Genomic DNA, 26,536 nt, shown 5'->3' on the forward strand with positions numbered 1-26,536 from the left:
CGCGGCTCACTAGGCTAATCCTCCGCCTTGCGGCGCCTGCACACCGAGTTCTAGTCCTGGTCGGGGCGCCGGATTCTGTCCCGGTTGCCCCTCTTCCAGGCCAGCTCTCTGCTGTGGCCAGGGAGTGCAGTGGAGGATGGCCCAAGTGCTTGGGCCCTGCACCCCATGGGAGACCAGGAGAAGCACCTGGCTCCTGCCTTCGGATCAGCGCAGTGTGCCGGTCACAGTGCGCCAGCCGCGGCAGCCACTGGAGGGTGAACCAACAGTAAAGGAAGACCTTTCTCTCTGTCTCTCTCTCACTGTCCACTCTGCCTGTCAAAAAAAATAAATAAAATAAAAAAAAGTTAAGCTGGGGCAGGCATGTGGCAAAGCAGTTAAGAAGCTGCTTGAGGGGCTGGCGTTGTGGTGCAGCGCGGTTAAGACACCGTGTGCAATGCCGGCACCCATATGAATGCCAGCTAGAGTCCTGGCTGCATAACTTCCAATCCAGCTCCCTGCTATGTGCCTGGGAAAGCAGCAGAGGATGGCCCAAGTCTTGGATCCCTGTTACCCACTGGGGAGACCTGGATGAAGCTCCTGGCTTTGCCCTGGCCCAACCCCAGCTGTTGCAGCCAACTGGGGAATGAACCAGCAGATGGAAGATCTCTGTCTCTCTTTCTATAACTCTACCTTTCAAAGAAATCTTTAAAAATAAAAAGCACATTTCTCTGACACTTGCACCCCACTCCGCTTTAACTGAGAAGTCCTGATGAATAAGACTGTGGCTTCCTGATATGTCCATGACTACAGAGCTTAGAGACAGTGCAGCATCTACAACCAAGTCATGAACTTTTAATCCTGGGCCAGCAGGGCGTCTAAGGGATTAGGCTGAGTGGGTAGTCCCTGAGCAGAATGTGTGTGGATTCCCGTCAATTGAGATGTTCAGTGACTGGGACTGAATTAATAAAGGCTTTACCTTGTTTAACAAAGAAAAATCTGACAGCATAATTTTTTACTACTTCCCTACTGAAAATACATTCCCCAAGTCAGAATTACTGGATCGAAAGATTTAAATATCTTACGGCACTTGAGATGTAGTGCATTCTAACTATCAACTTAAAACTGAAAGCACAATGAATAGTACTCCAAATTTTCCTCAACTCAGAACAGGAAAACACTGTTTAGTTGCCAAACTGCTGTTGATTTAATGCAGCATGAAGACGCCTTCCTCTGTGTGTCCTGAGTGCCAGCAAGGCCAAGTGATGTCCTACACACTCGTCTGCCACCTGCATCACCTTCTGAGCGACCCGCCCGCTCACTTCCCCGAGAGGCACGATGTCTTCCTTATATTCGAATGACTCCGTGGTGGAGCCGCTGACTGTGAGGAGGCGTCTTCCGGCCACAGATGCCCCCCCCCCCCCCCACGGCAGGAGCCCAGCAAGGACGCGGGGCACTGCTACCTTTGTGTCTGCTTCCGTTCTGGAAATCTCTGTCAGCAAACTCCACATGCTCTGCTTCAGCTTCTTCATGTCCATCTTCTTGGCAGTCTTGGCATACTGAATTTCAATTTTATTTACCTAAAATAAGTAGAAGACAAAGGAAAACTAAGCAGAAGGAGAGAAAAAAATCTACCACCAGCTTACTGTAAGTCTGGAGTTCACCTAAAAAAAGGAAATCAGCTTCACCAAGAGTGAGAGCTTTGTTTTAGACAACTAGAGTCCCTCGTGTCAGATCTAATTATGAAGAATCTATATTTACCTGCAATTTCAGTGTAAAAGAGGTAAGTGGACCACATATTAGCCAAAATACCAAGCCCGCACCCTGGCGTGGAGTACACAGATGTTTAATGCATGCTAAGTTAACGTGAACTGAATGTGCCCCAGATTTCTCTGAGCCACGTGGGTAGCCAGCCTCACAGAGGTAGCACACACTCCGTCTTCCCTGCCTGTAGCCTCTGCCCACACCTTTTATTCGGGTGATCAGCTCTCCCTGAGTGGAATGGGAAAGATGGGCTGTTCCACACAAAGCTAACTAGCATCAGTTCACTTCCACAGCTCCAGTCAACGTTCATCCTCTGGCACACAATAGGTTAAAACTGAGGCGTGGGGTTGGTGGGGGGATCAAGCTCAGACCGGTGTGACTCCCACAGAGGAGGCAAATGAAAGACTCCGGGCACTTAATGCAACTCACCTTCTGAGGCTCAGCCAGCAGATTGGAGTCCCCGTACGTAGTGATGTCTAATCGTGGGCCTTCAGGAGTGTGGCCATTCTCTTGTGTCGTCTGAGGATGAGCTGTCAGGTCAAAGTCTCCGCCCGGTCCCACAAAGTTGTCCGACTCTTCATAATCACTGTCAGCAGCCTGGGCAAGGGGACAGCTCCAGTCTGGCAGAAGCTGCCAGAGGGGCTTCAAGACACCCCTGAGACAGACTCCGTGTTGACCACCCACACTCGTTAAGTGAGTCCTGCCAGGGTGGACTCCCAGCCGCCAGTCACCTTCCTGTCCCACACATGGCCAGCTGGGAGGGATCTGTTATCTAAGACCCCTGGACCAAGAGTTAAAAGGAATTCAATAATCACAACTGCCAGTGTCCTCTGTGACAGCCACCCGATTTAGGGCTTGATTTTACTGAAGGCACTCCCAACACCTGAGGAGTGCCCTGCATTCCTCACCCAGCACAAGAACTGGACGTTGCGGGGCCAGACAGTCGGCAGCAAGCGCTCACTACCTGGACTATGCCCAGAGTAAATGGGTTAGTACTTGGGGTGGAGGTGGGTGTGGGCAGGAGTCAGTTCTAATAAGCTTCCTGGGTGATTCTTGTGCACAATAAAGCGTCAGGGGCAAAGGTCAAGAGATCAGTCTGGGTTTTCACTAAAACATAGCAGCCTACCTCTCCTCCAGCTAAGAAAACAAGGTGAACACCTTCTGCGGTTCTTCTCTCCCTCCCCACATACCAGGCCTCAAATGAGCCTTACTATTTCCCCCTTTCTGTTAATTTTGCGATCCCATTAGCAGACTCACAGAAGGCAAATGGAAATGACTTGGTCCAAACCAAGATCTAAAAAAGAGCAGCAGCTCGTACAAGTTCAAAGCGTGAGAACCAGGACGAGAGCTAGAAGTGTGGTCTTCTGAGACACACCCAGAGGCTTCCCTCTGCCCCACTAGCACACATCACCTTTACATGTCTACATGTCCTGTCTGTCCAACTAAAACACTAGCACCTAACAGCAGGAGGACTGTTCGTGTTTCTTCGAAAAAAATCCCCAAACAGCCCAGATCTCTGCACTGCTCCATCACTTGTAGACTCATTTACGGGCGTGTGTGCCCTTGCTTCCTGCATACAGGGCTGTGGTAAGGCAGGCCAAGTCGGGGGCTGGTCCCTCAGCTCTGCTCAGTTCCTCTTCTCAGCACAGACCCTGTATCTACAAAATTTCCATCAGATTCAGAATTTCCTACAGCTTCTGCTACGTAGAAGCAGGGAACACGCCTCTTCTCCCCTTTACCTGTAACCCAGGGCAGAAGTTGGAGGTGTCGTTTGGGTTGTTGTAATCATAGTCTCCGAGTTCTTCATAATGCTCAGCCTTTGCCTCCTGGCCCTGGGCCACCTTAAGCAACTAGAATACAGGAAAGAACACATGCAGAAGGCAATGTCTAGACGATTTCTAGAAGAGCAGCTGCTAACGACATTGGGGAAAACAGACTTCAGTTCCTATGCTTGACTTGCTCCTAGAGTTAACTGTACCATTCAAGCAGAAGGGCCTGCCCAGTTGTCCAGCACCCAAGAACTCATAATGATGTGACCCCTGTATGTCACTGTGCCCACTTTTTTTCTTAAAGATTTATTTATTTGAAAGGCAGACTTGAGAGAGAGAGAAAGCTCTTCCACCCACTGGCTCACTACTCAAATGGCTGCAATGGCTGGGGGTGGGCCAGGCCAAAGGCAAGAGCCTGGTACTCCATCCAGATCTCCCACATGGGTGGCAGGTACCCAAGCACTTGGGCCATCTTCCTCTGCCTTTCCAGTCACATTGGCAGAGAGCTGGATCAGAAGTGGAGCAGCCAGGACTCAAACTGGTGCTCATACGTGATGCTAGCTTTGCAGGCTACAGCTTAACCCGCTGCGATACAACACCCCCACACGGCTTCACTTCTATACCGATCATAAGCGAGGCAGTGTGAACGGCACAAAGCTCCCGCTGAGTGGTTCTACAACCCCCGTGAGAAAGTCAGAGTGTCAAGCAATGATGAAAATGTGTGACTCCCCCCAGAGGGCCATATTTACCTCCTTGGCATTTCAGTGTGGAAGCGTTAGTGCCCGGCTTGCAGCCAGGTAAGGGATTTCTAAGTCTTGAGTGAGCACCTGTCCTACAGCTTTCCCTTTAGCGTGGCCTGACCCATCTGCTCTCTGGCACCTGCCCTTGGCTCGCACACGTTCCTCCTTGTGCTCTTCTCTCCACCACCCGCCCGAGAGTCACGTTACCAGCCACTTGGCGCCACATGTGCTCGGCAACAAGAGGCTTAAGGGAACTGACGCACAGCCTTACCCTGATGCCTGGTTTGAGATGAAGCTGCACCAGAGTGTCAACCTCATAGAGGAAATCTGTAGGAAGAGTGGTAGCCTTGCAGTTCTGGCTCTCCAAAGTGGACCTGGTCAGAACAGTAGCAGCCTTTAAAAAAAAAAAGTGCTGTTTAGGGGTCTTGAAAGATGGACAACACCTCTCATCTCCTGGAAAGGAGCCTGGGAAAGGCCTGGGCAGCCTCAGTGTACTCTCAGGGTCCCCACCGGTCTGCGCGAAAAGATGATTCTGCAAACACGGTTCTCCGTATTCTAAACTTGGTTTTTTCTGCTACTGAGTTTGAGGCTATTTCTAAACAGTCCTTTAGAGAACAAGGGAGAATGAAGCCATGCATTTACTCTAAAGTTAAACTTAAAATGGAATTTTAAAAATCACATCTGAAAGGGAGAGGGCTGCAAAGAGCAATTTTAAAAAGCACAACTGCTAATAGATCCAGAACGAACCTTTGTTTTTCGAAAATACACATCAAAGTCAATATCATCTTCAAAGTCAATCTCAAAATCCTTCTTCGTACTCTTCTTTCTGTTCTCTGACTGAGAGGCAGAATCTTCTGCAGAGAAGAACACAGATGTCAACGCTGCTCACTCTGTGGCCTACATGACAGCCTCATCAACCACAAGACAGCTTTTGTGCCTGAGCATTGTAACAGCAGGAATGTTACACCATACACCTCATTTTTGTCCTAAATGTATAATGTGTATTTTAACAAAACTCATTAAAAATGCATGCCAATGCCTTCCTTTGGAAGAGCAAATACAAACCTCACAATGCTGGCCCCGCTCTGCAGAGAGCGGGAGGGGGCTGCCTGTGCAGTAACTCGGGACGGGTATCCCCAGAGCCCTGGGATCAGTACCACCCAGGGCCACTGTCTAAAGTCACGGGGATACTAGGGAGCAGTGCAAGGTCCCGAGCCCAGTTCTTCTGACTCTTCCTGCTCAATTTTAATTGCTTACCCAAGCAGGAGGCTGCCTCACCTTCAAAAAGTTCATGCAAATGCACATTACGGAAAAGTTAGGCATGGGGTTCAAACAAATCTTGCATCCATATAAACTTCTTTCAGTGCTATTTTTCCATAAACTTTTTGAAGTGCCCTGGAATGAGTCATCAGTTTATCAGCAGGTGCACAGGGCAATACTGGCATTTCCCTTCCTCAGCTAACCGCTGACGGGTTGGTCATCTGCACTGCCTCTTCAAGTTCCACATAGAAATACTTACGTTTGGGTCGAGGCCTAAAGCGCCAGTGATCTGGGCCAGCCCACATCTTCATGGTCCGGGGACTGAAATAGGAATATTCTCCAGGTTTCATTGACAGCAGGGGGCACATGGTCCTAATGTCTCCATCTCCAAGGGAAATCACTTCCTCCCTATAATGCACATGAAATCATATTTGTCTATGTTCAATACAGTTGGGTATTTAAATGTAAAGAAGCATATATTATCAACGGAAACGCTAACAAATTCCCCAAATGAATGGCATTTCTAAAAGTCAATCCAGTATTAATATTTCATCATTGACAATCCTTTAATTCTTACTTTTCAAGTGTTTTTGGTCTCTTCACAATATAGTCATATCTATATACAAGTACTTTGGATATTTCAATGAGCTTCATAAAACACTAGTCTATTCTTTGAGTGACAAGAAAACAGGTGTAGACATTAGGTTGTTACATAAGGCTCCACAGCTGGTACAGTGCCAGAGCTGGGAGCCGGACACACTCCTGGAATCTCAGCCCTGTGGTATACAAGACTTTTTGGACAACATAATCCCTCCTTTTTTTTTTTTTTTTAAAGATTTATTTTATTTATTTGAAAGGCAAGGTTACAGAAAGATCTTCCATCTGCTGGTTCACTCTACAAATGGCCAAAACAACTGGGGCTGGGCCAGGCTGAAGCCAGAAGCCGGAAGCTTCTTCTTGGTCTCCCATGTGGGTGCAGGGGCCATCTTCCACTGATTTTCCCAGTCACACTTGCAGGGAGTTGCACTGGAAGTGGAGCAGCCAGGACTCAAACCAGCACCCATGTGGGACACAGGTGGCGGCTTTTCCCACTACGCCAGCCCCCACCTTCTTTATTTGCCGTCCATCCATAAATGAGGGCTCCAATAGAGAGTGTCATAGTTCTTAATGAAAGTGAGAAAGATGTTAATCCAACTTACACTTTAAGCTCTCAAAAGCTTTCAGAACTCTTTTAGTCTGTTAAGTCACCAGCTTTATTCTTTGCTGTGTGTGAAGCATCTAAGTGGCCAGTCCAGGAAGGTAGTTTTGGTTTGGTCTTTCACCCTTTCTACAAAGTGCTAAAACATGGGAGGCGGATTTTCCTAAAAGGTTTCAATGTGTAGAAAGCCAGTTAGTGCTGCTATACTGCCCCCTAAAGGTAAAAGAACAGGAAACTTCAGAGAATGCCTTCATAGTGTATTGAGCCATACATACAAATGCCCTTTAAATCAAGCCCTACACAAGGGGACCTCAAAAAGTTCATAGAGGGGGCCAGTGCCGTGGCGTAGTAGGCTAAGGCTCCGCCTGTGGCACCAGCATCCCATAACGGGCACCAGTTCGTGTCCAAGCCGCTCCTCTACAGCTTATGGCCTGAGAGGGCAATGGAAGACAGCCCAAGTGCTTGGGTCCCTGCACCCAGGTGAGACCCAGAAGAAGCTCCTGGCCATTGCCACCATTCGGGGAGTGAACTAGTAGATGGAGGATCTCTCCGTCTCTCCCTCTGTCTGTAACTCTGCCTCTCAAATAAATAAATCTTTAAAAGAAAAAAAAAAAGTTAAGAGTGGCAGGTGTTTGGCATAATGGTTATGGAATGCCAATCAGACAGTCTGGGTTTGCATTCCAGCTCTGCTCCCAATTCTAGCTTCCTGCTAACACAGAACCTGGGAGGCAGCAGCAATGGCTCCAGTAGCAGCTTCTCCGTCGCCCATGTGGGAGATCTGGATTGCATTTCTGGGCCCCCGTTTTGTCCCAGCTTAGTCCTGGCTGTTGTGGGGATTTAAGGATTGAAGCAGCAGATGGAAGCTCTGTTTTTCTCTTAAAAAAAAAAAAAAAAAAAAAGGCAAAGCAAAGCAAAGGCCTTGAATGTAATTGTGATGGTGGCCTGTGGCATGGACCACATGCACACACAACCAGGCCCCTGGTATTTAAAAAAAAAAAAAAAAATGTTCTTGGAAAAATGGCATGAAAAATAAAATAAAAAATAGAAATTTACTTATCATGAGCTCCGCCAAGCCTAGAAAACCTCTGTAAGTGATGTGCAGCCATTCAGTCCACCCCTAAAGAATGGAGCCTGGGAACTCTGACCACACCAGCCAGTCTTACATGATTTTCTGAAGAAAAACAGGGGCCCTGTACACGTGCTTTAGGATCAGGAAACAAAGGAGTCAGCAGGAGCCCCACCAGGAGCAGCTCCCAGATGGCCCTTGCTGGCCGAGGAGCGGGCAGGGGTGCTGCTGTGGTGGAGGCGAGCCTTGCTCTGGCGCTTTCGGTCTAAAGCTCTTGTGCCTGCAGCTGACGTGGGCACAACAGTTTCGGCCCCCACCGTGCACAAAGTTTTCTCAGCTTTCATTTTTTAGCCGGAACTGTGTGAACTACACCAGGAGAGATGTGTACGGTGTTGGCTGCTGCTTCTGATTGCTTCTTCAGCGATCTTCATCAGTTAGGGCATGAACAAGATCAACTTCTCCTCATGCAGTGCTATGGATAAGCTGCTCTGGAAGCTGCATTTCAAAACTGTCCCATCACTTTTTTTTTTAATCTTTATTTATTGGGCTGGCACTGTGGCCCAGTGGGTTAAAGCTGGGGCCTGCAGCTCCAGCATCCCGGCTGGAGACCTGAATGCTCCATTTCCGATCCAGCTCCCTGCTAATGTGCCTGGGATAGCACTGGAGGATGGCTCGAGTGCTTGGGCCCCTGCACCCACATCGGCAACTAGAACAAGCTTCTGGCTCCTGGCTTCGGCCTGGCCCAGTCCTGGATCAGAAGTGGAAGAGCTGGGTTTTTTTTTTTAAAGATTTATTTATTTATTTGAAAGTCAGAGTTACATAGAGAGATGAAATGGGGAGAGGGGGAGAGAGAGAGGTCTTCTATCTGCTGATTCACTCCCCAGATGGCTGCAATAGCCAGAGCTGCGCCAATCTGAAGCCAGGAGCCAGGAGCTTCTTCCAGGTCTCCCACATGGGTACAGAGGCCAAAGGACTTGGGCCATTTTCTACTGCTTTCCCAGGCCACACCAGAGAGCTGGATTGGAAGTGGAGCAGCCGGGTCTCAAACTGGTGCCCATATGGGATGCTGGTGCTTTAGGCCAGGGCTTAACCTGCTGTGCCACAACGCCGGCCCTAAGAGCTGGGTCTTGAACCAGCACCCACATAGCATGCTGGTGTCATAGGTGGTGGCTTAACATGCTACACCCCAACGCTGGCCCCAAAAGGGAGGACTTCTGCTCTATCCATGCAATCTTTTTTTAAAAAAACAAAAATGGGAAATTATATTTATGTATTCCTATATAATTAAAATACTGTAGAAAAAGTATCACATTCATAGTCTCTAAGACCTTGCACTACAACAGAATCTGATACCCAGCCCAAGGACTCAGGAACAACGAATGTGCTACATTGTGAGTCCGAGGGAGTCAGAGGTGGCTTCAGTAGCGCCCCGACTCAATTCTCAGGGATAGGGATATTTTTCTGTTGAAGCTTTACTGGTTGGGGTTGGCGCTGTGGCATGGCAGGTTAACACCCTGGCCTGAAGCGCCAGCATGCCATATGGGCGCTGGTTCTGGTACTGGCTGCTCCACTTCCGATCCAGCTCTCTGCTATGGCCTGGGAAAGCGTGGAAGATGGCCCAAGTCCTTGGGCCCCTGCACCCACGTGGGAAGCCCAGTGGAGGCTCCTGGCTCCGGATAGGTGCAGCTCTGGCCGTTGTAGCCAACTGGGGAGTGAACCAGCGGATGGAGGATCTCTCTCTCTTTCTCTGCCTCTCTTCTCTGTGTCTTTCAAATAAATAAATCTTTAAAAAAAAAAAAAAAAAGCTTTACTGGTTGGGTTGGAAATTTACAGGCAAAACACAGGGGCCAGTGTTGTGGTGCAGGGGATTAAACTGCTGCAGCGACACTAGCATCTCACACCAGTTTGAGTCCTGGCTCCTTCGCTTCTGATCCAGCTCCCTGCTAATGCACCTGGGAAGGTGGAAGAGGCCCAAGTGCTAGGACCCTTGCCACCTATGTAGAAGATCCTGATGGGAGCTCCAGGTTCCTGGCTTCAACCTGGCCCTAACCCAAACCTCGTAGCCACTTGGGAAATGAACTGGCAGATGGAAGATCTCTTTCTGTCTCTCCCTCTGTAACTCTGCCTTTCAAATAAATAATTTGAAAAAAATAATTATACAGTGGCTGTCCCCTGCACCCTCCGAGAACCTCAGCCTACCACCCAAAGTGCACTATGTACGGCTGGCGCTGGGTGACAACCGGCTTCACCCTCCGAGCCTGTTGCCTGTACCCTCATCTGTAGAATGGGGGTAGCAGTGTCTAGTTACAGCGTGGAGGAAGCATTTACTTTTATGGAGCCGGCATTGCAGCGTAGCAGGCTGACTTGCCGCCTGCAGAGCTGGCATCCCATATGGGAACCAGTTTGAGTCCCAGCTGCTCCATTTCTGATCCAGTTCCCTGCTGGCGTGCCTGGGAAAACAGCAGAAGATGGCCCAAGTACTTGGGCCCACTGAACCACGTGGAAGACCCAGATGACGCTCCTGGTTTCGGCCTGGCCCAGCCCTGGCCATTGCAGCTATCTGGGAAGTGAACCAGTGGATGAAAAATCTCTTTGTAACTCTGCCTTTCAGATAAATTAATCTTAAATAAATTTGTGTAGTACATAAATTGTGAAAAATGAATGTAAGGTAATTGGCACAGCATCTGGCACAAAATCAGAACAATGAGCTCAATATCAGATACTACTATTTATATCTAGTCCTACTTCTTCCTATGGCAGAAACAAGACCCCCCCTCCGCCAAAGCAATGACATCTCACACCTCACCACAGAAGGGTCAGGTGCAGTCCAGTTAAACACTGAGTTCTCGGGAAAGCCCAGAGTGATGCCAAGATGGGACTTAAGGATGCACAGAATCTTTGACTAGATCCACTGCCTCCTGCTCCTAACGCACCCAATAGGAGAAAGTCTAAGATTCTGTGTCCTTTGGAACTGGGAAGAGAAATGAAGACATTGTTCAAAATTCTCAGCAGAAAACATTTTCAAAAAAACAAATTGGAAGTCACTGAAGCCTCCTGTGACCATCAGACCCTCAGGTGTCACTTCACTGTGATGTGAGGACACATGACCGTTCTTTTCTGATACTTGAAAATGGCATTAGAAGAGTTCATCCCAAGGCAGGCATTTGGTCTGGCAGTTCACCTGCGATTTGGGATGTCAGCATCCACACTGAAGAGGCTGGGTGACAGCTCAAGTACTCGGATCCTGCCATCTATCTAGGACACCCAGAGGGAGTTCCTGGCTCTTGGCTTTGGCCTAGCCCAGCCACAGCTGTCGGAGGTATCTGGGGAGTGAACCAGTGGATGGAAGACTGTTCTCTAACACTCCCTCTTTCTCTGTCATTCTGCCCTTCCAATAAATAAATAATAAATAAATAAATCTTTAAGAGAGAGAGAGAAAGGTGACGGAAAACTCCTCTGGACCCTGAGAGCCTTACTGGCAGCTCTGGACTTGGCAGGGCTCCTTCCAGCTCCTGAGCTCTGTCTGATCACCAGCGGCGCTGTGGTCGGGTTCATCATTGGCATCAAAGTCGTCCTCGGGGGGCCCATCAGGGAAGTCCTCGCACTCACTCTCCTCCACCTCGGCGTTGATGTCGAACACCTGATCGTTCTTCTTAAACTTGTCCACCAGGGCCGACACAGACTGCAGAGACACAGAGGGTTCTCTAGCTCTCCTCACTCCTGCGGTCACCCAGTTCACCTTCCAGGGCCAGTTCCAGCCCGCTCCTTGCCCAGCCCCGCCTCCCAGAGCTAGCCTTCTCGGGACAATGACGCGCTGGCTGGGGAGGTTTACATTGTGTGGCACAGGATGGAGCTGTATTGTCATCAGGCACATTTTGTAAAACATGAAACAGGAATCTGCATCCATTAACTACATGTTTAGGGAAAACAATTTGCCATGGAGACCATTTGTTTTGGAGGTTGTAGTAAGTAGGCCAAAGGGGGCTGTGCTAAAAATACCCAGAGGAAAGCTTCACCCGGGGCCATTTCTCAGGAAACTGTGTGCCAGGGGACTTAACCCCAAACAGTAGGAAATTCTTCGAGCTTGACAGTAGCCTAAACACCAAAGCCACTGGGGTAGCCACACTCAAGAGTAAATCTGATTAAAAAAAAAAAAAAAAAGGCATTCGCACACGGACAGCAGGGCCGCCTCCCCCCAGGGAAGCAGAGGGGGCATGAGGCTGATCCCAGAGTTCACGCAGCAGCGTAACGGCCCTGCTGCTTCACAACCCTGCTCTTACCCCCTGCCCAGCTCTGCATCCTGCAGATGTGCCAAGGGAAATATTTTTTGTTCTCCTGGTTAAATACAAACGATGCCACAGTTTTGGTTCCCACTGGGCAGAACTAATCTTGGGCGATCCAACTGAAACCATGAAGCACTGGAAAAATTCCCAGAGCCCTTATAAGTCCAAAAGTTGACCACACCTCATTATGGGTTTCACTGTCCCACTTAGTGAACTGGAAGCCGGCCAGGGAAGGGCAGATCTGGCGATCTTCCACACACTGCTGCAAGGGAGCTGGAGAGGACAGCAAGAGCACACATTAGACTGGGTCAAGTATGCTCCCTGTGCCTTTTCTGTGGAGACGAAGGCCTGCAGTCCCCTCAGCGTCCTCCACAGACTCAGTGTCAACACTGGCCGGCAGCTGCCCTCAGCAGTGAGCAGACGCATGGGCGCACACCCACACGGCAGTCAGCTGGCATGTTGCCATTTCAGAAAATGGTGAAATACCACAGGAGAAAGCCGAGACACAACAGCTGGTTCTGAAAGGAACTCTACCCTGCACTATAGTTAAGAAATCAAAAGCCCTTTCTCTTGGGGCAGGTGTTGTTTGGGAACAAGTGAATCCTAAATAGGAGTGCTTGGGTTTGAGTCCTGATGCCAGCTTCCTGCTAATGTGCACCCTAGGAAGCAGCAGGTGACGGCTCAAGTACTTGGGTTGCTGCACCCTATGTGGGCGACCTGGATTAAGTTAGCAGCTTGTGGCTCTGGCCTGTCCGGCACCACTGTTATGGGCGTCTGGAGAATGAACCAGCATATGGAAGATCTTCGTGTCTCTGGCTCTGCCTTTCAAACACATATGGTATAGTGGGTTAGGCAGCCTCTTGTGCCTGGCCCTCACACCTGCCTGCACCTTGCCACCACATCCCAAGTGCACAGCAGAGAGGAAGGAGGGCGGGGATGCGAGAACCTCTGCCAGGCCAGCATCAGGGGTCTGGTAACAGGACAGGCCCCAGCAGACTAAAAACAGGGCACAGCGCCCTCTTCTCGGGACGCCAGGTTGGGAGCACATAAGAACACGCCCTCTCCAGCCAGACTGAGGTCTCTTTAAGGCCCCTTCTCAAGTCCAAACCCTGGCATTACGGGGTGAGCCCAGAGCTTTGGCACGTGAGTTCCACGGCACGTAAAACAAGGAGGGAATGGTTTAGTGTTTGGCTCCATGCTGCAGAGAGGAAAACGTCAGCGGGTGGCTAGACACTGCCAAGACACTCAACTGGCACCGCAGAGACTTCTGGGACTTGAAGCAGTGTTAAGGGCAGAACGGATTTATCATACCCGACGGTTACACAGAAACTTCTCTGATGACAGAAAAGCCCCAGCGAAAGGCATTATTTGTACTTACCTTTTAAATCTGTCATTTCTACCCAACCTAAATCTGGGAAGTGGAGCGGCTCTCCTGGGGACAGGGTGTGCGCTTCGGAGGGGAAAAGCAGCTCACTCCTGTAGTCATGACAGCAGAGGGTAGACAGAAACACCCCTGCCGTGCTACACTCGTCAAACGAGGCCGCTGTCTTCTGGAACATGGGATCGATCTGGACCGGACAGATAGAGGCAAAGAATCACCACACGCAGCTGAGGGAAACACTAAAGTGTGCTCTCCCTGGATTAAAGTATCTCTGCCAGTGATCAGGAGGAGAACTTTCTAACTGGCCAAGTTTAAAACATAAAAGAAAAGCCCTACGTGGTCAGAGTGCAGATTACATGCACACTGTCCGGTAAGACAGAAGATGGTGACCAGCACAAACCATGTCAACCTGTGTACAGTGCGCCCTACATGCCTCTGCTGGTCTGGCTTCTTCTTGGCTGAGTGAACCCTGGCTGTTATGGGCATCTGGGGAGAGAACCAGCAGACACAAGATCCCTCTCTCTCCTTCTGTTTCTGTGCCTCTCAGATACAACGACAATAACACCTTAAATAAAAATAAAAACAAAATCCTTGACCTTACTTCCCCCTCCATTTGCCATCCCATTAGTCTGCTCCTACAAAATTCTTTGAAACCACCACCCCTCACCTCCCATTATGAAAAGTTTCAGGCCTATAAGAATGTTGAGGGGCTGGCGCTGTGGCACAGTGGGTTAAGTCATGGCCTGCAGTGCTGGCATCCCATATGGGCCCTAGTTCAAGTTCTGGCTGCTCCACTTCCCACTGAGCTCCCTGCTGATGCACCTGGGAAAGCAGTGGAAGATAGCCCAAGTGCTTGGGCCCCTGCACCCATGTGGGAGACCTAGAGGAAGCACCTGGCTTTGGTCTAACCTGGCCCAAGTCATTGTAGCCATCTGGAAAGTGAACCAGCAGATGGAAGAACAATCAATCTCTCTCTCTTTCTAACTCTGCCTTTCGAATAAACAAATCTTAAAAAAAAAAAAAAAAGTCCAAAGAATAGTAGTACTCATCTCTGTGTGACTTCAACCTAAATTCCTCATGGCTTACAATTTGCATTTGCTCTCTAGATAGACAGACAGACAGACACAGATAGAGCGAGTGCATGACACTTCCCCTGTCTGCCAGTTTGTGTCTTCTCTCCTCTGCTTAGTTGCTGACATCTTGGCTTTGCTAGCTAGTCCCTCCTGGGCTCTACCAATAGGGGGCACCAGAGAGAGACTGCAGGGCTTGCTCTCTGTCCAGGTTTCCTGGCTGTGGAGTGGGTCCAGCAGTGCTTCCTCACAGCACGGCATCAAAGCCCACCTGGAACTGCAGCTGAATCCGATTTGCCACTTTCCCCCACTCCCTGAAGCAGTCTCACCGTGTGTCCCTCAGAGACACCAGCCAGCACGCCCCACTCAGAGGGCTGGGCCAAGGACCCACGAGCTCCTCCTCCAAGCTCAGGACACCAGCCCCAGGCAAGCAGCAGCCTCTCCTTGGAGGTTCAAGTGTCAGCTGCAGGGGGAACTCCTGCTCCAAGTTCAGCAGCGACCTTGGCTTCCCCCTCCCTGAAACTCCTTCTCATTTGGATACTGCACGTTCCTGGTTTAATTCAGCTCTCGGAACGCCTAAGATCAGGCAGCCAGGGCTCAGTCCTCTTCCACACTCACTCACTCCCCGGGCGATCCACTCCACTCTGACATTAATGAACACTCCGGGAACTGCAGACTTAAGAGAAGGAAGTAATCTAGTCCATTGCTGGCAGAAAGTAAACAGGGAGAAACTTTTCTGAGAGCACGGCAGTTACACATCTCAAATTTTTCTCATAGACTTCAAGAAGCATGCAAAAATAATAGGTACAAGAACATTCAGTGAAATGCTTTGAACAGCAAAATTTTTTTTTTTTTAGATATTTAGATATCTTATTTACTTGAGAGGTAGAGTTATAGAGAAAGAGAGGGAGAGACAGAGAGAAAGGTTTTCCACCTGCTGGTTCACTCCTGAAAATAGCCACAATGGCCAGAGCTGGGCCAATCCGAAGCCAGGAGCTTTGTCTGGGTACAGGGGCCCACGTGGGTACAGGGGCCCAAGTACCTGGGCCATCTTCTACAGCTTTCCCGGGCCATATCAGAGAGTTAGATCAGAAGAGGAGCAGCCAGGACTTGAACCAGCACCCATATGGGATGCTGGCACCACAGGTGGAGGCTTAGCCCACTATGCCACAGCAACAGCCCCAACAGTGAAATTCTTAAAAGCTGTCACAACACTGGTTTGCTTTAAGGTAACTGTACTAATTACAAAAGAGGCCTCCAGTACCATTTCTGTAAGCAGATTCCTTAGGATTTGCTATATGGTAAGGTCATCTAGAGGACACTTAGCTCCCAATCCTAGCCAACTCACTAGATGTGTCACCGTGGGCATGTTAGTGAACACCCTGGGCCTCGGATATTGCTTCAGGAAAGCAGGACAAAGGTTGTGAGGATTTAATGACTTCACATGGGCTGTAGGCTTAGGGAAGGACACAGCACGCAGTGTATGTACAATAAAAGCTAGCTCTCCTCACCATTGCTCCATGTACTAAGAAATAAAATCAAACTTTTGAGTGCGATTCCTCAGTAATTTGCAATCTTTCTGAAGTTCTATGGGACTTCCTCCTTCAGTGCTCACTATACAGCTGAGAGCTGCAAATGCAGATGCCAGTTAAATGTTTCACTTCCTTGAGGCTCGGGCAGGCACATCCCAGCAACGCAGACCCCGTCCTGCCCGGCTTCAGCCCTGTAGGCGTAGTCGGTCAGAAACCACGCTGCACAGTTCCTCACCTCGCACTTGCGGTCTGCTTCAGAGACGTTGAGGTTGCTTACGTTCTGCTCGATGGTCTTGTACGAATGCTTTTTCTTTGGCTTTGGAGCCTTTCTGGCTGTTCCTGTTTCGGTTGCACCACTATCTACAAAAAGGAATAGACTGTGTACTGCAAGGACGCCTCTGAAGCCCATGAAACCCTCTTCAAAACCCTAGACAGCAGCCACAATTTAAATAGGTGTGCTTCTCTCAAACAACAGAATAGCTGATCCGCAGCTTAGGGAGAAACAAACTACCAGAGCAAGTAACTGCCTTCCATACACGCAACGTCCAGAGCTCTCCCTCTCCCCAGGTCAGAGGCTGCCTTGCTGGTGCGGTTAACTCAACTTTTCCTAAATCAAATCTAACAAGTATTACAAGGCCCTTCTCTTTTTCAAAGAAAGATAACTCTAGGGTTTGACTACCTTCTCATGCAAGGTCACACCTGATTGTGAAAATGTCCACGTCTTCAGTAAGAGGACAACCCTGATCTCTTGTCACCTTGCTCTAGTACATCACTCAAGCATGGAATGCTCTAAAAGAAACCCCGTAACTCCAGAGCCCAACCGAGTACCTGTGGCGTGCTTCTCTCCTTCCTCAGCAGACGGCGCGTCTTTGCCCAGCCCGCCCAGGACTCTGTACACATCTGCATGGACAGCATCCACGCGCACAGCATAGATCTTGGTGCTGGCATCCAAGGTGCCAGCAGCCACCTAGACAAGCAGAGCTCTGTCCATGAAGATGCAGAGGAAAACCCCTTCGGAACAGGTAAAACTTAGCAAGCTTCAGGAAATACTTACTTGCCCCAAGGAAAAAAATTATTCCCTACAATTGGTAGGGAAAACATTTTGTAGTAGCTTCACTTGAATTTCCTGCTTTATAAACCAATTTTTCTATGTATTATAGGCAGAACGCATGGACTGGCCTCTTTGGCACGATCCACTTGGTTTTACTAATAAACTCATACTCTCCCAGTGGAAAAAATACATATAAGTAAAATAAAGCAAAATTCATAGGGGATAAAGACAGCATGTATCTCCTCTGCAATTCTTCAGTTCAGGAGAGAAAGTAAAGTAGCAACCACAACGTCTAAATGAAGGAGGCGCTCATGTATTTGCAGAATTCAACTGTGTTACACCAAGAGTCAGAAATAATCATCAACTCAGACGCAGGAGAAAGCAGACCCACTTCTTACTTTAAAGTTGGTTGGCTCGGTGTCTTTCTGCTTCAGGATCTCTGACATAAAATCAATCAGGTGCAAGCCGAAAGCATTCTTGGTAGTGATTTTCTGGAAACAGGAAATTGCAGAAAGAGTTGTTGGTTACAGCCGAGGCGTGTGTGAATGACGCTACCCTGAAGACAGGAGGCCGAGTGTCTGTACAGGAACCCATGTCTCGCCACTGTTCTCACTTCCCACAAATGCTTGGAAATGGAGCCAAATGCCTCACTCTCAAGGCCGATAGAGGGGGAACACGACTCCCAGTGCTCACTTCCTGTGGCACCTGCTCTAAGCATCATACACAAAAGGCCAACTCTACGAGGCAGACACCATCCGCAGCCCCACTTCCTGGGGAGGACTCTGCAGCAGAGCAGTGGGGTGACCCGGCAGGCTAGCTCCAGAACCCTACTGCCTCCCTGCCACCTAGCTCCGGAACGCTCACCACTGACCCCTACGCCAGGCTGCCTCTCCAGATACACTGCCGGTAGCCGCAACCTGTGAGCCCCATAGCAAACAGGGAAACCGCGCTGAAAACACCGGAGTCACTGGGAAGGAAGTAGCTGTCAAGGGGCACATGTTCTCTACAAGATCAAGAAAGCTGTGTGACTCAGTGACAAGCCAGCTGATACTCACATTTTCTGTGGACAGCTTGATACAGGTGGAGTAATGCTCTGTAATCTGCGTGTTGGTAAACTTAGGGATTGTAGCTGACACATCAATACTCCTAAAGGGAAAACAAAAGCCAGAAACTCCAGCAAGGATCCTGATGCTGTAGAATCCACGGGGTACCCACGGAGGAGAGCCAGCCCCGAAACGCGCTCACCTGCTGGAGGGCGAGGCTAACAACCGCGGCGAGTCTGTGCTGAACTGCAGGTCCAAGACCCTGGAGCGCCTCCGCTGCAAGCGCTCCTTCTCGTCGTCATTCTGAGGGAAGTCTTGAAGCACCGGGGTGCCAGGCGTGTTGAGAGAGGCCTTCTTGGGCAGTGACATGGACAACGCCCGCTCGGAAGGCGAGCAGACACTGAGGGGGTGTCCACGGATCTCTGAAGAAGAGTTAACTCGTTATGGCTGGCAGATGGAACAAAACACCTGCTCAAGAACCCTTTAACTGCCTGTACCAAACGGGACTTGGGACCGTCAGCGGGGAGGTTCACGGCACATCCCTACCAAGAGCTCCCCCAACTCCATTACTGCACGCTGGAACCTTTACAGAGCAGTGATCTTGGCGGTGGGGGAGGGCAGCACAGACACCCACTCTGCAGCTACGGTGAATCCAAGGACTGGACAGGGGAAGACAGATTAGACAAAGCTGCTGTCTCAAACTCACAAACCAATGGGACAACAGACACCTATGAGGGTTCAAAAAGTTTGTGAGAAAATTAATTAGAAATTTATTTTGGAGGTGAGCATTTGGCACAACTGTTAAAATGCTCACACCCCATACTAAGTGCCTGGATCTGAGTCTGGCTCTGCTTCTGATTCCAGCTTCCTGCTAAAGCAAACCCTGGGAGGCAGCAGATGACGGTTCAAGTATGTGCATCCCTCCCACAATGGTAGAAGACCCAGACTGAGACTGGGGTTCCTGGCTTCAGCCTGGCCTGGCCCCAGCTGTTGCACGTATTTGGGGAGTAAATCAGCAGAAGAAATCTTTCTCTGTGTCTCCCTCTCTGCCATCTTCCTTTCAAATAAAATGAAAATAAACAAATTTTTAAAAGTTCATTTTGGTAGGGCCAGCACTGTGGCACAGTAGGTAAAAGTCCTGGCCTGCAGCTCTGGCATTCCATATGGGTGCCAGTTCAAATCCTGGGTGCTGCATCTCCAATCCAGCTCCCTATTAATGCACCTGGGAAAGCAGCAGAGGATAGCCCAAGTGCTTGGGCCCCTGCACCCACATGGGAGACCCAGAAGACACTCCTGGCTCCTGATCAGCTCAGCTCTAGCCATTGTGGCTATTTGGGGAGTGAACCAGTGGATGGAAGACCCCCCCCCCTCTCCATAACTGTCTTTCAAATAAATAAAATAAATCTTTTTAAAAAAAGTACATTTTGGTGTCAAACATTTTTGAAACCTTGGGGCCAGCATTGTGGCACAGCAGTTAGACTGCCTCGGGCAACACCAGCATCCCACGATCAAGTACCAGCTGCTCTGCTTCTGATCCAGCTCCCTATTAACCCACCTGAGAAAACAGCAGAAAACGGCCCAACTACTGAGGTCCCTGCCACCCACGTGGGGAACCCAAACGGGGTTCCTGAGTCCTGGCTTCAGCCTGGCCCAGCCCCAGCCATTAAGAAAGACATTTGAGGAGTGAATCAGAGAATAGAAGACCTCTTTCTCTGTCTCTCCCTGTCACTCAGCCTTTCAAATAAATCAATCTTTTAAAAAATTAATTCATGGAGTTTTTTTTAATAAATAAAACTTTTATCAAAAACTTTTTGAAGACTCCGCTTATAATCCTTAGTGCCAGGTAAAGGAGAGACAGAAGCCAAGACAAGGGTGAGGTTATGGGCTAGAGTCAGACAAGCTGGGTTCTCATCCCAGTTCCGGTGTGTCTTGATAGGGAGATAGAATAAGCATACGTGTATAAACTAAACAGAACATTACAGAGAATCACCACAGATTACTCACTAACCGCAAATGCCTTTCAAAATGAAAGCTCTGGCAGTCACACTGACCAAGCAGTCAAATGCAGCCTCACTAACAACGAGCCAACCTGAAGCTTACTCAGCTCCTAACATGACATTAGGTCTAACTTCCAGTTTGTAGAAAAAAAGCAAGTAGCTGGGGGCCAGCACTGTGGTACAATTAGCTAACCTGCTACCTGTAGTGCCAGCAACCCATATGGAGTGCTGGTTCGAGTCCTGGCTGCTCCACTCTGATCCAGCGCCCCATTAATGCACCTAAGGAAGCAGTGGAAGATGGCCCGAATACTTGGGCCCCAGACACCCACAGGGAGACCTGAGTTCCAGGTTCCTAGTCTCAGACTGGTCCAGCCCTGGCCTTTGCAGCCATTGGGGGATCTCTCTCTCTCTCTCTCTCTCTCTCTCTCTCTCTCTCTCTGTGTTTCTGTATGTGTGTGTGTGTGTACTTTCCCTCTCTCTGAAGCTCTATCTTTTAAATAAATTAAAAAAAAAAAAAAAACAGCAAGGAGTTGAGAAGCAGGCTAAATGATACCACAAGGAAACATTTAGACAAATTCATAATGTAGCTTAGTCTCTTAAAATACCAATGTTAAGGGGCTGGCACTGTGGCGTAGCAGGTAAAGCCACTGCCTGCAGTGCCAGCATCCCATATGGGCACCAGTTTAAGTCTCAGCTGCTCCACTTCTGATCCAGCTCTCTGCTATGGCCTGAGAAAGTAGTGGAAGATGGCCCAAATCCTGCACCCACATGGGAGACCTGGAAGAATCTCCTGGCTCCTGGTTTTGGATTGGTGCAGCTCTGGCCATTATGGCCATCTGGGAGTGAACCAGCAGATGCAAGACCACCCTACCTCTGCCTCTCTGTAGCTCTGACTTTCAAATAAATAAATAAATCTTAAAAAAAAAAAAGTCAATGTTAAAACAAAAAGACAAAGTAGGAGGACTGTTCTGGATTAAAAGGAACTAAAGAGTCATTTAAACCAAAACAACATATGAGTTTTCGGCCAACTGTTGGTTAAAGAATCACTATAAACAACATTTGGGGGATAATTAGAGAAATATGTAATACAGTCTAGACACAACATTAGCAAACTGATTTTTTAAATTTAATACTTATTATATATATTTGTACAGTTACAACAAAATAATGCTCAAGGAGCTGGCGCTGTGGCATTGCGGGTAAAGTTGCCACCTGCAGTGCTGGCATCCCATATGGGCACAGGTTCGAGTCCCAGCTGCTCCACTTCTGATACAGCTCTCTGCTACGGTCTGGGAAAGCAGTAGAAGATGGCCTAAATCCTTGGGCCCCTGCACCCACACAAGAGACCGAGAAGAAGCGCCTGGCTCCTGGCTCTGGATCGGTGCAGCTCCAGCTGTTGTGGCCAACTGGGGAGTGAATGGAAGACGTTTCTTTCTCTTTCTGCCTCTGCTTCTCTCTCTGTGCAACCCTGACTTTCAAGTAAATAAATAAATATTAAAAATAACAGTCAATAAGTTACATAGCTGATGTTTAAAAACACTGCAAAAAAGTAATGATAAAACAGTAGGAAAGCAAATTGATTTTTATTGTCTTACGTGTGACAGCAATATTATGATTATGCAGAATGTCAACACTGTTAGTAAATGCATAAGAAACAATTTAGGGGTGAAGTACAACTTACTTTTAACTGAATCGGTCAAAACTCCCGTAAAGTATAGATGGCAAAATGCTAACAATTGCTGGATCGGCATCAGAGCATCAGGGTCTTATTGTATCAGTCTTTCAACTTCCCTGGATGCTTGAATATTTTCATAATAAGAAGTTAGAAAATATACGGCACAGAGCCAAATGCTATGAAAAAAAAGTTTGTTTTTTTTTTTTTTTCTTCAAAGCAGGAGGTGGGAGGTCAGGAAAGGCTCTCTCTTGGGGAAACAGGTAGGGGAGCAGGTACAACAGACATGTGGATGTTCTGGTTTGATTATTTTTTTTAAGATCTGACAGGTAGAGTGAGAGAGACAGGGAGAGGGAGGGTTCACTCCCCAAATGGCCGCAACTGCTGGGGCTGGTTCAGGCCAAATCAGGAGCCTGGAGCACCGACCCGGGTCCCCGCCGTGGGTGGCAGGACCCAAGCACTTGGTCCATCGTCCTCTGCTTTCCCCAGCACAGCAGCAGGCAGCTGAAGCGGAGCAGCTGGGACTTGAACTGTGCTCCTATATGGGATGCTGACGTCAGAGTCAACAGCTTAACCCACTGTGCCACAACGATGGCCCTGCTTTCATTTACTCGGCAAAACAGAAGTGAACACAAAGCACCAGCAGCTGAGGGGAGGGTGGGAGAGACGGTGTTAGAGGAGAAAGGGGAGGCAGGAAACAGTGAATGAAACAGGGAAGCAGCGCGGCTGCTGGGTAGCTCTAGGACCCCGAGACCACTCAGCGTGGCTGGTGTTTCTCTCCCACCATCGTCAGGTGTGCGGGGCAGGCAAGGTCGGGATTAGCCAGGGTTGTGAGAGCGGTCAGTGAGCAGTTATGAGGAAGCCAGGAGGCAAGGGAGGAGTTATGCGGACTTAGCAGGGATGCAAGCCAAGATGGGACCAAGGATGTGCGAGCGGTGAGCGACAGGGAGAAGCAGAATATAGGTCTGCTGGATCACAATACTGTCAGAGCCGGAAAGACAAAGGTGGCACTGAGAGGCAGGGTATTGAAAACTGAGATGACGGAGTGATGGGCTATTGTTTAATGACAAGGTCTAGGGTGCGACTCTGGTAGTGAGTGGCTATGGTCCACTACAGTGGAGCAAGAAACAGGATCCCTGGAAAACAAAGGAAGAACTGGGAGACCGTGGGAGAGTTTGCAGATGTCAGAGTCAGAGACCTGGCTTCAAACCCAGCTGTCTCTCTTACCAGCTGGGGAGAGGTCAAGTAAATGCTCAAGGCACTTGCTGCTTCATCTTCCTAATGGGAATAAGGATAAGGATCCCAGCTGGTTCAGAACTGGTGATACAGAAAATATGCAAAATCTATTTTATAGGAACATATTAAAAATGAAGGGACGGGGCAGGTATGAGTGTTTCGGCTGCTGGTTTGGATACCCACAGCCCTAGGTTCAAGTCCTGGCTCCATTTGTGAGTCCAGCTTCCTGCTCACGTGGACCCTGGAAGGCAGTGGCAGTGGTGGCTCAAGTAGCTGGCTTCCCTCTACCCATGTGGGAGACCTGGATTGTGTCCCCAGCTCCTGGTTTTGCCCTGGCCCAGTCCTGGCCATTGTAGTCATTTGGAAGGCAAACCAGCTGATAGGAGCTCTGTCTCTCAAATAAACAAAAATAAACATTTTAAAAGTGATACATTGGGGCCAGTGCCAGCGCTGTGGCATAGCAGGTAAAGCCGCCACCTGCCGTGCCGGCATCCCATATAGGCACTGATTCAAGTCCCAGCTGCTCCACTTCTGATCCACCTCTGTTGTGGCCTGGGAAAGCAGTAGAAGATGGCCCAAGTCCTTGGGTCCCTGCACCCACATGGGAGACCTGGAAGAAGCTCCTGGCTTCCGGCTTCGGATCAGCGCAGCTCTGGCCATTGCAGCCAATTGGGGAATGAGCCAGTGGATGGAAGACCTCCTCCGTCCCCACTTCCCTTCTAACTCTGCCTTTGCCTTTCAAATAAATAAATATTTAGAAAAACAAAAGTGATACATCAATGAAACAACAAATAGGAGTGATGAACAAGGATAAAACAAGAACCTCACATGTTCCCTGGTGACAGAAGAGTAGGACTAAGTAAACTCTCACCTGAGGTCAAAACAAACAAGAAGTCAAAACAGGAAAGAGGCAAAAGACATTTTTAGAAACAAAATCAAGAGGACTTGTGACCCTTTGGAGGCAGGCACTGTAGGGAGCTGGACCTTGGGACAAGAAACCGTAACAAACAGTACTGAAGGGAGCACCTGTCCCGGAGGGAAACAGTTGAGAACGAAAGGCAGGTCCCAGCTCCCCAGATCTTTCCCTGATTGCGTGTCTCTCTCTCTCTCTCTCTCTCTCTCTCTCTCTCTCTCTGGCAGCATTTGAGACAGCTGCCGACTCCGTCCTTTTCGGAACCACTCTTGGATTCCGCAATACCTCTCTCTCCCCAGTTTTTCTACCCTCTTCTAAATGCTGGTCCCAGGTGCACTCTGGCCCAGGTCTTCCTAGCGTTCTCAGCCGTCGCCATGGCTTTATGATCTAAATGACGATGACCAAATGTCTCAGTCCACGGGCCTAAGGTTCTAAGAGGCCAGGGATTTTTAATCTGTTCTTCTCTTTACATGCATGCACGCTAAACATACAGTGGTAACCACAGCCGTGCCGCCGCGCTGCAAATGACAGACATCTCTCCCGAGAAATTCGCCCGTTCAACGGCCAGAAAAGCCAGCAAGGTGCAGGGCCGCGGAACGCAGGAGCCGGCCAGCCCCGCGCGCGCCCACCGCCCGCCGAGCCCTCGCCTCCCCGTCTCCGCGAACCGGGCCGCGCTCGGCGCCCGCTCTCCCCGCGCCCCGAGCACCGCTTCACAGCGGCCCCTGAGCACCGTGCCTCCCCCGGGCCCCGGCCTCACCTGGGTAAGGAGGACCCATCTTGCCTTCGAGGGCTCCGAGACGCATTTAAATCGCGCGCGCCTGGACGCCCGGGCGGCGTAACGGCCGCGTGACGTCCCTCGTGGGCGGGGCCAGAAGTGCGCCTGCGCAGACCGCTCGCTCCGTTGGCGGGGTTCCTGCCGGTGTAGCCGCGGAAGTGAGGCGGCCTGGGCTGAGGGGCCAGGCCCTGGGGCGTACTCCGGGGGAGGCCCATGGAGTGGTTGTCATGGTGTAGATGCCCCCTCCTTCTGAGCGCCAGGCGCGGAACTGTGCGCTGGGGACCGAGCGTCGATCTGGACAGCCGAGGGCTCTGCTATCGCGGCATCCCTAAAAGGGAGGCGGATCCCCGAAGAACCAGGTGTCGCTGGACCGGTACCTTGAGGGCCGCAAAACGCTAAGGAGATGCTAAGTGAAGACGGGGTGTGTGTGGGTTGGAAGCAGCGAGAGCGAGCCCGCTCCGGAATGAGGCACTTTGGGGGGCAGAGGGGAGGACGGGTGCAAAATCAACGTTGTGTACTTTTTAAAATTATTTTTATAAGTGAAGCCCATCGTTTTCACTGATTCTTGTGAAAGTCTCCCTGGAAACCACTCCCCCCTTCCAGTGAAAGGTTGGAGAAGTGAGGGGGGTATAAGGTGCCCCTGTCCGTTCTGCTTCCCCTGGCCAAGGATTGTATTTAGGGGAGAAAGGCCATGGCGATTCCCCCGATAACCCTAAAGCCTCCTGTAATTTTTTTTTTAAGATTTATTTATTTATTTGAAAGACAGAGTTACAGAGAGAGGTAGAGCCAGAGAGAGAGAAAGGTCTTACGTTCCGCTGGTTCACTCCCTAAATGACCACAACAGCCGAAGCTGAATCGATCCGGTGCCAGGAGCTTCCAGGTCTCCCATGCGGGTGCAGGGGCCCAAGGACCTGGGCCATCCTCCATTGCTTTCCCAGGCCATAGCAGAGAGCTGGATGGGAAGTGGAGCAGCCAGGACTTGAACCGGCGCCCATATGGGATGCCGCCACTGCAGGCTGGAGCTTTAACCCACTGCCCTACAGCTCCGGCCTCCCTCCTATAATTTCTTGTCACACACATCTGGAGTCTTTTACAGTGTTTCTTCTCAAGCATGCTGTTGGCATTCAGGGTGAAACAGTTCTTGACTGGGTTGGGGGGAGCTGTTGCCCTCTTTGCAGGATGCTGAACATCCCTGGGACTGTCTGCCCACCACGTGCCACTTGAGCCCTTCATTTTGGCAGCCAAAAGAGGACTGGCGCTTGGTTGGAAGCCACATCCACCCCAACCCCCCTCCCCCCAGTTTTTATTTATTTGAGAAAGAAAAAGCTTCCATCTGCTGGCTCACTCCCCAGATGCCAGCAGAGACTGGGGCTGGGCTGGGTGGAAGCTGTGAACTGGGCACTCAGTAGAGGGCTCCCATGTGGGTGGCAGGAACTCCATCATTTGAGCCATTAGCAGGCAGCTGGAGTCAGGAGCCAAGAGCCAGGCACGCTGGTAGGGGATGCAGGTTATCCCAACAGCAAGGCCAAACACAGTCTCAAAAACCACTTTTCAAACCTGTTTATTTATTGCATGAACTTGTTCTTGTGACCCCCTTCAAGTAAGGCAGTGTGGGATGGGAGAGAAACGGCGTTCACAAGGTTCTTCATCTTAGCCCGAATCAGCATGCAGGAGTGATCCCGATGTCTCTCTCCCACGTTCTCCACACAATTCATTATGCACCAGTTTTCACCTCCTAAAAATCTCTTCAGTCCTGCCTCTGTCAGCCACATTACCTTCTCACTGGCCTGCTCTCCCTTGTTTGCCAAGC

At 49.8% G+C, this 26,536-nt stretch overlaps 1 protein-coding gene across 5 annotated transcripts in view; it reads right to left on the reverse strand.

The window, feature by feature from the left end:
• Positions 1–24,830, reverse strand: part of NCAPH (non-SMC condensin I complex subunit H) — a 29,518-nt gene extending 4,688 nt beyond the window's left edge. For 2 of the 5 annotated variants that reach the window (XM_008253794.4, XM_051836025.2), the window contains exons 1-15: positions 24,709–24,830; positions 18,336–18,555; positions 18,146–18,236; positions 17,489–17,581; positions 16,868–17,006; positions 16,275–16,399; positions 13,435–13,624; positions 12,238–12,329; positions 11,250–11,455; positions 5,769–5,917; positions 4,997–5,103; positions 4,521–4,643; positions 3,480–3,590; positions 2,170–2,337; positions 1,440–1,556 (exon numbers count right to left, since the gene is read on the reverse strand). In XM_008253794.4, the coding sequence (XP_008252016.1) occupies positions 1,440–1,556; positions 2,170–2,337; positions 3,480–3,590; positions 4,521–4,643; positions 4,997–5,103; positions 5,769–5,917; positions 11,250–11,455; positions 12,238–12,329; positions 13,435–13,624; positions 16,275–16,399; positions 16,868–17,006; positions 17,489–17,581; positions 18,146–18,236; positions 18,336–18,555; positions 24,709–24,754 (1,977 nt within the window). In that variant the 5' untranslated portion in view covers positions 24,755–24,830. Of the gene's footprint in view, positions 1–1,439; positions 1,557–2,169; positions 2,338–3,479; positions 3,591–4,520; positions 4,644–4,996; positions 5,104–5,768; positions 5,918–11,249; positions 11,456–12,237; positions 12,330–13,434; positions 13,625–16,274; positions 16,400–16,867; positions 17,007–17,488; positions 17,582–18,145; positions 18,237–18,335; positions 18,556–21,811; positions 21,929–24,442; positions 24,594–24,708 lie in introns of those variants that run through there. The other 3 variants (XM_051836022.2, XM_051836032.2, XM_051836034.2) reach the window with 3 other exon arrangements.
• Positions 24,831–26,536: the final 1,706 nt, after the last annotated feature.

This window comes from Oryctolagus cuniculus, chromosome 2 (genome assembly GCF_964237555.1).
Source record: "Oryctolagus cuniculus chromosome 2, mOryCun1.1, whole genome shotgun sequence".
NCBI classification, from domain to species: Eukaryota; Metazoa; Chordata; class Mammalia; order Lagomorpha; family Leporidae; genus Oryctolagus; species Oryctolagus cuniculus.